The 13,161-nt window shown below is 46.2% G+C and overlaps 1 protein-coding gene across 1 annotated transcript in view; it reads right to left on the minus strand.

Annotated features, from left to right (window-relative positions):
* The window catches only part of APBB3 (amyloid beta precursor protein binding family B member 3), a 129,621-nt gene that overhangs the window by 58,896 nt on the left and 57,564 nt on the right, over positions 1–13,161 (minus strand). Inside the window, exon 6 of the mRNA XM_056516707.1 lies at positions 2,182–2,309. Within this exon, the coding sequence (XP_056372682.1) occupies positions 2,182–2,309 (128 nt within the window). The remainder of the gene's footprint in view (positions 1–2,181; positions 2,310–13,161) is intronic.

Genomic DNA, 13,161 nt, shown 5'->3' on the forward strand with positions numbered 1-13,161 from the left:
AAAAACGCAATGCGGGAAAATTGGCGTTTTTGAAAGCGTTTTTGCAAAAAAAAAAACCTCAGTGGAGTTCCAGCCTAAGTGTTAATACATATCTGACAGCTATTACTTTAACGATATATGAGCTGTGCCACCCTTATAAGTAAAAACTATCATCGCTCCTGACATTTATTTTAGTAAATACTTGCATCCCCCATGAAATAACAATGTTGAAATATCTTTTACCAGAACTTATTCTTTTGCCTCCTCTGTTACTGCTCCTGGAAATTAAGGAATTGGGCTTACAGTGTACCCAACTTCCTAGACTTTCCCTGCATCTGTACACACCGTTATTGGCTTTCCGCTAAAAGCTCAGCTGAAATTTTGGTCCACTGGCTGCCAAGATATTTGCTTGTAAATTTCCTGTATTTTATCCATGACTAGCGCTTTGAAGGTGTTGCCCCCACCGGCTGGCTGCCTCTGCCTCCCGAGTGAAGGTCCTGAGCCTGCCCCCGCTATTAGTATATTCATTATCTTCAACTCCATGTCCTAGTGATGTCGAATCACAGGTCACATGAGCGCAGCGCTGTCACTGAAGAGCGCATGCGCCGTAAGATTTCATACAGCAAAGCGCTCTCCATACACAGTCATCAGGACGTCAGAGCTGTTTGAAATTTTCTGGCACATGCGCTCTGCAAACAGAGCGCTGCGCTCACGTGACCTTTGACTCTACATCACTAGGAGTTGAAGATAATGAATATGCTAATAGCGGCGGTGGGCTTAGGACCTTCACTCGGGAGGCAGAGGCGGCCAGCCGGTGGGGGCAACGCCTTCAAAGCGCTAGTCATGGATAAAATACAGGAACTTTACAAGAAAATTTCTAGGCAGCGGGTGGACCAAAATAAGTAAGTGACCCCTCGTCAGAAATCTGTTTACCCACACTATAACCCTGTGTATTGGGTTTAGTGTGGGTGAACCTGGTTGACAGTTTTCCTTTAAGGTAGATTTTAACCATTCCTTTTGTCACTAGGGTATAGTCTGAGGCTGCATTCACATGACGATTTAGGGGTATGACAGCTGGATCAGGCAGGAGAATTTGAAAATTGTCTGCTGCCGTATCCACCCAGGCCTGCCCGGCTTCACCCCACCCGTTTATATTTTTGGACTGTAACAGCTTTTGGCTGGATTGAAAAACGTGGTCCGCTGCAGTTTCAGTCTGGCAACAAAAAATTATATAGTGCAAAAATGCACTTAGCTCGGCTCATTGAAATGACGGGTGTGGCGTAGGTCCGGCGGGGATACAGCAGCAGCTCTTTTTTTTTTTTTATTCTGCTCGTATTACCAAGCTGACAATTTATTCATACATTTTGAAGATGAAAAACAAAAGAATGGTACAATGCAGAATTCCAAACAAAATATATTCCAGAATTGTTATTTTATTTGGGAAGCATTAACTATATAGAGACTAGTGTTGCTCGCGAATATTCGCAATTCGAATATTATTCGCGAATATCGTATATTCGCGAATTCGCGAATTTCGCGAATATAGCGCCATATATTCGTAATTACGAATATTCGTTTTTTTGTTGTTTTTTTTTCTTCACAGTACACATCACAGTGATCACCCCTCTCTGCTTCCAGCTTGTGTGGTGTAAAGAAGGCTGTAATACTACTGTGTGAGACTGGCGTGTGAAAATTCACATATGCGAAAATTAGCATATGCTAATTTTCGCATATGCGAATTTCCACTTATGAAAATTTTCGCATGCGCGTATTTTCGCATACGCGAAAATAAAACGAGAATATAACGAATATGCGAATATTTGCGAATATATGACGAATATTCGTCCATATATTCGCGAATATTCGCGAATTCGAATATGGCCTATGCCGCTCAACACTAATAGAGACATGTCAGAAAAGCCGATAGGTGCCCTTAAAGCTCACAAGCCAGGATAGAACTATAGGGGGTGGAGAGGTTGCAGCTGCATCTCAATACTCTGGAGTGGGCCTATTGACCCCCCACATAAGCAGACACCAGCTTTGCATAACATAAAGCTCTTAAAGCCTAAAACAAAATATATCTATCTATTTATCAATTGGATAATTGTATCTGAAATTGTGTCAAATTAACTCATTTCTATATCAATTCAGCTTTCTCTATATCAGAATAGAGTTACTTGTAAAGAACAATAACTTTTATACCTTCCATTATTGCAGCCAACACCCCATACTCGAATGTTGATGATGGGTTGAGAGTGTATTAAACTGTGATCTAAAGGATCCACCAAGCTCATTGTATCTTTCTTCAAAATCATAACCATACGTTGTCCCTAAATAATACATTCAAATAAAAAGGTTAGTGCAGAAGACAGAAATAGAAGTATGGGGTTTAGGTCTGATATTTGCTCTGTCATTATCAACCAGGGCCGCCATCAGGTGGGGGGGGGGGGGGCAGCTAGTACTTCAGTAAGGGGCTCCTTATGGCTTACCTCACTCCGGTCCCAGTCATTTTTTGCAGAGGCCGAAATATCTCCGCCGGGACTGCTGCCTCTTTAACCCCTTAAGGACTCAGGGTTTTTCCGTTTTTGCACTTTCGTTTTTTCCTCCTTACCTTTTAAAAATCATAACCCTTTCAATTTTCCACCTAAAAATCCATATTATGGCTTATTTTTTGCGTCGCCAATTCTACTTTGCAGTGACATTAGTCATTTTACCCAAAAATGCACAGCGAAACGGAAAAAAAAATCATTGTGCGACAAAATCGAAAAAAAAACGCCATTTTGTAACTTTTGGGGGCTTTCGTTTCTACGCAGTGCATATTTCGGTAAAAATTACACCTTATCATTATTCTGTAGGTCCATACGGTTAAAATTATACCCTACTTATATAGGTTTGATTTTGTCGCACTTCTGGAAAAAATGATAACTACATGCAGGAAAATTTATACGTTTCAAAATGTCATCTTCTGACCCCTATAACTTTTTTATTTTTCCACGTATGGGGTGGTATGAGGACTCATTTTTTGCGCCGTGATCTGAAGTTTTTATCGGTATGATTTTTGTTTTGATCGGACTTTTTGATCACTTTTATTCATTTTTTAATGATATAAAAAGTGACCAAAATACGCTTTTTTGGACTTTGGAATTTTTTTGCGCGTACGCCATTGACCGTACGGCTTAATTAATGATATATTTTTATAGTTCGGACATTTACGCACGCGGCGATACCACATATGTTTATTTTTTATTTTTTTTACACTGTTTTATTTTTTTTATGGGAAAAGGGGGGTGATTCAAACTTTTATTAGGGAAGGGGTTAAATGACCTTTATTAACACTTTTTTTTTACATTTTTTTTGCAGTGTTATAGGTCCCATAGGGACCTATAACACTGCACACACTGATCTCTAATGCTGATCACTGGCGTGCATTAACACGCCTGTGATCAGCATTATCGGCGCTTGACTGCTCCTGCCTGGATCTCAGGCACGGAGCAGTCATTCGTCGATCGGACACCGGGGAGGCAGGTAAGAGCCCTCCCGGTGTCCGATCAGCTGTTCGGGACGCCGCGATTTCACCGCGGCGGTCCCGAACAGCCCGACTGAGCAGCCGGGTCACTTTCACTTTCACTTTAGAAGCGGCGGTCAGCTTTGACCGCCGCTTCTAAAGGGTTAATACCGCACATCGCCGCGATCGGCGATGTGTGGTATTAGCCGCGGGTCCCGGCCGTTGATTAGCGCCGGGACCGACGCGATATGATGCGGGATCGCGGCGCGATCCCGCTTCATATCGCGGGAGCCGGCGCAGGACGTAAATATACGTCCTGCGTCGTTAAGGGGTTAAGAGAGCAGGGGCCGGTGTGAGGTAGCGCAGCAGACATGCCACGTAGGCATGTGGTAGAGAGTGTGAGATGCGGGCAGATGGAATTACCCTAGGGGCAAATTGCATTAACCCCTTGTATCCGTGAAGCCAGGGCGTAGTTTATCCTCAATACCACCCGAAGGTATTCCACTGGATCCTGGGCTAGGCACAGGGGCAATAATGATTCTGATGCCAAGTTACAGACAATGGTAGCTTTACTGAGTGACAGATGGTACAGTCTATACAGTTCAGCCAGGCCCACGGAGGTGACCAGTGACTTCAGAGACCTTAAGGGCTTGCTGGGACTTGCAGTAGATTTGGACAATTTTAGTGCAGGCCACTCTGACTTGACAATAGATGACTTTGACTGACTTGACTTGAGACTGACAATGCTGTGCTTGTAGCTTACTTGTAGAACTGTGGCTGCTGGACTGACTTGAGGCCTCCTATAGACTCCAGACACATTCTAGGACTTGACTGCACTGCAACTCAGCAGAAAGAAAGAGAAGAGACTCCTCCCAGGAATTTTATAGGGGAGACTCTGGTGGGGTACCATAGGTCACCCTTAAGTCACATGGTCACTTATACCTCCTGGGTTACACTCACATGACAACTCATATGACAACTGGTGATCACATGTTAACCTCTCTTAAAGTAATAACACTTTATAAGCATTATACAGTATAACATAACACATGGAAAACAATATGTACATAAGGGGACAGGTGTCAGGGGGCCCAGGGGACACTGTAAGGAGGCTGCCTGACAGGGCAGCAAGAGTACGGGGGCACAACTCCCATACTGGGCCACCACAAACTACCCCTCTTAAACACAGCCGTTCACGGCGCCAAGTCCTGGAGGGCGGATGACTAGAATTGGCCACTGGGGCCTGATGATGACAGTTCCTGGGGCATTATTGTTGAATGTCCTTCACAGGTCTGAATATTTTACAAAGATGGGGATGAGTCCATGCAGCACTTTGTGAAAATGTCCATACATGCTCCTTTGTTTTGATGTAATATACATGTGGGATCAATGAACCTTGTAACTGCATACTGAACACAATTAAGCATACTTGAACACATTTGTCACGGATTGGGCTACCAGAGGCTCTCTACCCAATGCCTTAGCTACTGGGGCCCATTGGCACTAGCTACTTCTCCCCAGAACTCTATACATGTTTTACACCATACAACAATTTTACCTTTGTATACAGCAACTCTGTCTCTATACGGGCTTTATTTATACCTCAGGGGAACCCTCTGGCCAGTAGATTACCCTGTACATGTGGACTGGGAAAACAATTAGATATATGTACATTAGACAATTGTGGACTGGTAATATACATCTTGGCTACAGTCCTAACTAGCTGTTACATGTGACTAGTCTATATCCAAGCTCTATGTACATTACTAAATTAGTTATGTGTGAACTGACTAGATTGGAATATATGTTGTACAACTTTATACATGGTACCAGGCCTTATTCTCTGTACCTAGCTGGTATTTGTCCCTGTGTCGACCTTTGGGATGTGCGCAACACCACCTGTGTCTCACCAGCCCCAGGGTTGGTGAGACACAGAAGATCGCAGGCTGATTTGGAGAAAACATGGGGAAATCCACAGATGTTTGGATTCCCTCGCTGGGTTGTAATCTCTTGCAGGTCTGACAGCTGGAGGAGGCGGTGCTGGGAGCACTGGTAGATCTTTTCTCAGGCATGATTTGATTTCGGTGAACGACTTGTGGCTCATACCCAGGTTTTTGTACTTCGTACACATCAGACTCAGGATAGGGTATGGCCGTCACCGTGTGTGGTTGTGTCTCCCAGATAGAGTCAAACTTGATAGTCCTTGGAAACTTCCGTAACCAAACTTTGTCGCCCAATTGAAGTGATTTGGCAGAGGCATGTCGGTTATAGTACTCTTGTTGTCTCTGTTGAGTCAGAGGCCCATTCCAGGGAGGCTTGCGGAGAGTTGTTGAATGGGGCCTGGAGCCCAAATGTCTGGTCTTTAGGCAGCTGTCCATGTCGCCCATCATCAAGTAGAAAGCAGTATACCCCGTAGAACAATGGACTGTGTTGTTATACATCTCCAGTAATTCGGGCAGCAGTCGGGGCCACTCTTCTTGTCTTGACACAGAGGCTGCTCGCAACATGTGGATAAAGGCTTGATTGATGCACTCACAGAGCCCGTTCTCCTGGGGGTGATAAGCGGTAGTCCGGAGTTTCTTGCAAGCATGGAATTGACATAACTCTTGGAAGAGTTGGGCCCCGAAGGCCATTCCTTGGACTGTTAGGGCAGACTTCAGAAACCCAAGGGTCTGCACCCAATTGGAGTACAACATCTGGGCGGCAGTCTTGGCTGTGGGATCTTTGACGGGTACAACGACAACCCATTTGGAGTAATGATCCACCACGGTGAGAGCATAAGTATACCCAGACCAAGTAGGAGACAATTTGACATGGTCTAGTGCGATCAACTGGTTGGGCCTTTCACTCTGGATGGAATGGATGGGTGCTCTGGCGTCCTTGCGCACATTCTTGGTGACATTACAGAATGCACATTCACTGCACCATTTCTCAATGTCACTCCGTATTCCAATCCAATAGAATCTTCGCCTGACAGGGGCTTTGGTCTTGTGGACTCCAAAGTGTCCTGACTGATCATGATATGTGTTGAGGACCATCGCCGCGTCTCTTCGGGGAACCAGAATCTGATTAAGTCGATCACCAGAGACTGGATCCAAAGAATTTCGGTTCAACAGTCCTTTGTGCACAAACAGTCGCTTCCTCTGTCACCACAGACGTTTCAGCTCATAATCACACTGGGCCCGGCGTAGATGGGTTGGTACCTTTTTCACCAGAAGGTAGTCCAAGAAATCTCATATGGCTTGATTTTTATCTTGGAGGGTCTTCCAGGTGAACAGTTTTTTTTTTAACCTTTTCGGTCACAACATTCTGGTTCACAAACCATTGATAAAATAGGGGCATCTCCACGTCTTCCCACACGTCTTTGACAGGTGGTTCTTCGCCTGGGGTCATTCGAGATAGTACATAGGCATTGATATTTGACTTGCTACTTCTGTACTTGATAGTAAAGCTGTAATTGGCCAATCTTGTAGCCCATCGCTGTTAAATGGCACCCAAATTGGCAGTGTTCAGGTGGGCTAATGGGTTATTATCCATGTAGACAGTGAATGGTGTGGTGGCCAAATAGTCTTTGAACTTTTCGTTCACGGGCCAAACCAGGGCAAGAAGTTCCAAGTTAAATGAGCTGTAATTAGCATCGTTCTTCTCTGCTCTTTGCAGGTTACGACTGGCATAAGCAATTACTTGCTGTTGTCCATCCTTGACCTGGGATAGGACGGCTCCCAGACGTTCAAAACTGGCATCAGTGTAAAGCCGGAATGGCTGACTGTAGTATGGAAACGCCAGGATGGGTGGTTCTGTCAACAAATGTTTAAGAGCTCGGAAAGCTGTCTCTTGCTCTCGGGCCCATTCAATCGGTAGTCTTCTATTATAATTCTCTTTCGCCGCACCCCGTAGGAGAGCTGTGAGGGGTTCTGCAATCTGGGTGAAGTGTGGGATGAAGCGGCGGTAGTAGCCAGCAAATCCCAGGAAGCTCCTGACATCTTTCACTGTGCGTGGGATTGGCCAGTTCTTGACAACTTTCACCTTTTCATGATTGGGCTGGGCTCCCTCTGCGCTGACAACATGACCCAAGTAATGGACTTGAGGTTTGAGCAAATGACACTTTGATGGTTTAATCTTAAATCCATGCTTGATTAGGACTTGAAGGACATCTGACAGATGGCTGATGTGTTCCTGGTAGGACTTGGAATACACAATGACATCATCCAGGTACAATAGGACACTTTTAAAATTCAGATGGCCCAGGCACTCTTCCATCAGAAGCTGGAACGGCATACTTTTAAACTCGAACAGTCCCATGGGTATCACAAAGGCGGTCTTTTCCCGGTCCTCCACGGCCATGGGCACTTGCCAGTATCTGCTGGTTAAGTCCAGGGTGGAGAAGTAAGCATCAGACCCCAGGGCTGCGAGTGACTCCTCGATCCTTGGCAAAGGATAAGCATCTTTATGTGTAATGTTGTTCAGTATCCTGTAGTGAACACAGAAGCAGATGGTGCCATCTTTCTTCTTGACCAGGACAAGTGGCACCGCCCAGGGGCTCTGACTTTCTTGGATCACATCTGCCTCTTTCTTGTCGGCCAGCATCTTCTTAACAGTCTGATACATGCCTGGCGCGACCGTACGGTGTCTTTCCTTGATAGGTGGGCTGTCACCTGTGAGGATTCGGTGCTGGATCATTGAAGTCTGCCCAAAGTCTGTGGGGTGCTTGCTGAAAGCCTCATGGTACCTCCTGGCGACATTGATGATCCCATTGACTTGGTCCCTTGGGGTAGTGTCGTCTCCAACCTGGAGTTGCACTCACCAGGGCTCTGGAGGGCTCACACTGGATCCTTCGGCCACTTGAGCTGTCAGGCCACCAGACGTTCTGTCACAATGTCCTTCGACTCTAGGAGGTACAGCTGAGCTACCGGAGTGTATTTGGGTAAGACAGTAGCAGAATCAGACAGATTTACTAACCGCATCGGGACTATCCCGTTGGTTACAGTGATGAGACTTCTGGCACCTTGGACAAGAGGATGATCTTCCAACTGCATAGCTTCCAGCAGGGCCTGATAGTCTCTATTCTTGACTCCGTGATGTGCACGGCACCAGATGATGGTTTGAACTCGTACTCTGCAGATTTCACCTTGCTTGTTGGCAAACTTCTGTTCCACTTGTAGGACTTTCAAGTTATGTTGTACAGCCCGCTGGTCTGAAGGGGACTTATGGGGAAGAGAAGCATACAAGGCCGTTTACAATATCTCAGTGAAACAGTTTTTCATAATGTTCATCCCCAATATAACCTCAACAGACCCCTTATCTGTCACATTAGTTACAATCACTCCCTGCCCTGGAAGTACATGTTCACCCAATTTAATGGTTGGCTCCCAGTATCCATGTCTGGGGACTGGTTGCCCATTACCTGCAACTACTTGGAAATTAACATCATCAGGCTCACACAATATACGGACATCCCAATGCTGATAGAAAACACGTTTAGATATGGAAGACACATAAAGTCCTGATTTAGGTCGCTCGGGGTTGGACCTGGTGACTGTTTTCCTGAGGGCTGGTCCTCGACCTCAGGGTGAATCCGTTTAAATCCCAGCACTGCATTTTCTAATGGCTGGGCTTGTTACAAAAGGTGCAGAAAGGTCTCTGAGTCCCTGAATATCTATTGGGTGGAGGATAATGGTAATTGGGATTGTGGGGAGCAGGGGCAGGTTTCCTGGGTAAGGGTGGTTCACGGTAAGGTGGAGCAGGCTGGGTGGCAAGCTCCTTAACAGCCTTGGTCAATTGCTCAATGTCCTGCATAACGCTCTGCAGATCTAATGCTGCAGTGACTGGCAGTGGGATGTACTGGGGCGGGGACAGGGGACAGTGATGGTATAGGCCTGGCTACCAGCTCTTGAACAAGTGTAAGGGGAGTACAAGTTTCATCTAACTCAGTCCCGGACTCAATCACTTCGATAGCCAGTCTTTTGAAAGCGCGAAATGACATGCTGGGGTTTTGGACCGCTAGCATTCTCAACTGGGCTTTGTCCCAGTTATTGTGAACCCCATCATTGACACCTTGTTGCCCTGCTCGGGAGTAATACTATCTAGCTTCTGGACAGTCTCTAGGGCATTCTGTAGAGCTACAGCATACGCTCTCGAGGTTTCAGCTGGCTTTTGTCGCCTCTCATACAGCTGGAGACGTACCTCTGATGGAGAATGTTACTCAAATACCTAGTACAGTACTTCAAAGATCTGCTCTACAGTCGCCTTCTCGGAGGCTGGCCAGGTGCTGACTTCCTCTAACGCTGGCCCCTGTAGTTGTCCTGTCAGCAATTGCACCTGTTAATTAGGATGGAAAGAGTAAAAGACAAACAAACTCTGGATCCTCTCTTTGAAATCCCTCAAGGTGAAGGGGTCTCTATTGTAGGTAGGGAGGACAGGTTCCCCATGAATACAGGTGCAGACGCTGGAACACCAGGACTGTTGATGTTGACTGCAGGTAGGGCGGGCAGGGTCTCGACTACTGGGGCAGGTGATGACCTCGAGTGCTGGAGATGAAGGGGCGCTGCCACCTTGTTGATCTGGAGAGCTGGGTTCTGACATCCTGTTGATTTTTGAGTGCTCTGTCGCTTTAAGAGAAAGAAGATGCATTCCCTTTTAAGATGCTTACTGAAGCGCTGCAGCGGCTTTGACTTGACCAATGGGGGTACTGTAATGGATGCTCCCCCTCTATTATGCAGGCACCCGGTTATGGATAGTCTTGCGACCAGACTTGTGGCCACCAAGAGGTTAATGCTGACAGCTACTGGCACCGTAGACTTAATACTGACAATCTTTGGTGTTTGCAGAGTCTGCGCTGCACGGGTGCTTGACAGATAACAGCAGAGATAAGTGCAGCAGCCAGAGCTTCCAATATGGCTGCGCCCAGGGAACTTCTGATTTTGGTCCAGTCAGCAAAATCTTCCCCTGTGCAACACAGGGAGGCTCTTTGGTTCCTCCTTGCTGTACTGAAGAGGCGTCACCGCTAAGGACTGAGGGGTGGAGCTGCGACTGCTCGCGCACGCGGGAAACACCGGACCGAGTTAACCCTTTCAGGTACTGACTCTCTACAGTTCACAATGGCAAATAACAGTCCTTTCTTCACCTCCCCCTCTATTTCACAAGTGCCTCAGGTAAAACACTTTTCACTGGCAAAGTCCCGTACACTTTCTGGCGCAAATTTTATTTGCATCGGCATGCGATTCTCTGACAATTCTGGACACAGTTCAGACTGGGGGAGGACTTTAGGCATAAGGCGCACACCCGTATCCTGTTCGTAGGATGCCAAATGTTGTGGTTGAGGGTGTGAGATGCAGGGCAGATGGAATTACCCTAGGGGCAGATGGCAATAACCCCTTGTATTCGTGATGCCAAGGTGCGGTTTATCCTCAATACCGCCCAAAGGTATACCGCTGAATCCTGGGCTAGGCACGGGGGCAATAATGACTCAGACGCCAAGTTATGCACAACGATAACTCTACTGAGTGACAGATGGTACAGTCTATGCAGTTCAGCCAGGCCCACGGAGGTGACCAGTGACTTCAGAGACCTTAAGGGCTTGCTGGGACTTGCAGTAGATTTGGACAATTTTAGTGCAGGCCACTCTGACTTGACAATAGATGACTGTGACTGACTTGACTTGAGACTGACAACGCTGTGGTTGTAGCTTACTTGTAGAACTGTGGCTGCTGGACTCTAGGACTTGACTGCACTGCAACTCAGCAGAAAGAGAGAGAAGAAACTCGTCCCAGGGCTTTTATAGGGGAGACTCTGATAGGCTGCCTAACAGGGCAGCAATGGTACAGGGTCACAACTCCCATACTGGGCCACCACTGGCATGTTCTCTTTCTCTTTATGCAGCCCTGGGTCCTGACATCAGCTGGCATGACATAGTGCAGAGCGCCACTTGAAGAGCGGTTGGAGTTCGGGTGCTACTGCTTCAGCCTGTATTAGTAACCTGTGCTCCACTGCTCCTCAGGTCTGGGGTCTGTCGCTACTGCTATGGGCCATAGCAGTAGTTCCCGACCCCAGAGTAGTGAAGCACAGAAGCATATATGGCAGTATGGGGGCTCTAATGTCTAGGGGCCACAGCCCTTAAAGTATGAGTGCAAGCTGGCACAGAGGGGGCCCTATAACTATGTATTATATATAGTTGTAGGGCCCCCTCTGTGCCAGCTTGCCCCTTATATAGTTATAGGACCCCCTATGTGCCAGCTTTCCTCCTATATAATTATAGGCCCCCCTATGTGCCAGTTTGCCCCCTATATAGTTGTAGGGCTCCCTCTGTGCCAACTTGCCTCATATATAATATATGGGGCAAGCTGGCACAGAGGGGGCCCTATAACTATATAGGAGAAAACTGGCACATAGGGGGTCCTATAACTATATAGGAGGCAAGCTGGCACATAGGGGATCCTATAACTATATAAGGGGCAAGCTAGCACAGAGGGGGCGCTACATCTATATAGGAGGTAAGCTGGAATAGAGGGTGCCTACAATTAATATGGGTGCACAGAATGGGCCTTCAACTCTATGGGGGCACAAAGTGGGCAATACACATGGGGAGAGGTAGCATTGTGCTGGAGAAAGGAACCTAAAATATTTGTTTGACAGGTTCTGTGGAGATGAATTGTGTCTGGAAGAAATCATAATGACGCTGGATGGGAAAGAAAATGGAAACTGAACGACTCCAATTAGGAAAGCGTCACCTTTGTGTCTCTAGAGGTGTGTCGCAGAGCCTGTGTAGAGCTGCTATCTACCACTATATGGGGGGAATATTTCTCCTTGTCTTCTGGTATTATAGGTAATTTTAGTCTCAGTGTACAGGATTTGGTCAGTAACAGTATTATTGTAATATGTATGGTGATAATATTCCCTCCTTGTATACTGGTATTATTGTTAATATTGGTTTTAGTATACAGAATTGATCAGTAACAGTATGATGGTAATATGTATGGTGATAATATTCCTCCTTGTATACTGGTATTATTGGTAATATTAGTCTCAGTATACAGGATTTGGTCAGTAACAGTATTATTGTAATATGTACGGTGATAGTATTTCGCCATGTATACTGGTAGTATGTATGATGGCAACATTTCCTCCTTATACACTGGTGCAATAAAATTGCATGGTGGGCCCTGATACAGATTTGGGGGCGGGCCACTGGGGGTTGTGTAAGGGGCCCCACGATTTCTGATGGCAGCCCTGTCATCAACTTTCAATAGCGGTGATATCACTGACTACAATAGTAATATGTTATGCAGCAGATATTTTAACCAATGACCTTTGACCACTACCTTTGACTGTATACATATGTCAGCATTGATGGTCTCTAAAAGATGTCAGATCTCAAGCACATATGTAACCATACAATCCAGTAAGTATATAAAAGGCATTGTCTACAGACTGTAAAATTCATAATAACAGTGGTCCTCTAAGAACATATTCATGGATGATTTTAAATATGTTTAAGAACACAGACTTGTACAACCTATGTGTGTATGACTGGAGGACTATGGTGATGTAGGCTGGAGGGGCTGGTCAGAGGTGGTGACATCACTCAGGGGCCAGGGCTGAAGCTCACAGACAAGATCCAGCCATATCTCCTGAGACATATGATGATGTGTTGTCTTGAGAGAGAGGGAGGAACTAGGTAG

Source organism: Hyla sarda, chromosome 4 (genome assembly GCF_029499605.1).
Source record: "Hyla sarda isolate aHylSar1 chromosome 4, aHylSar1.hap1, whole genome shotgun sequence".
NCBI classification, from domain to species: Eukaryota; Metazoa; Chordata; class Amphibia; order Anura; family Hylidae; genus Hyla; species Hyla sarda.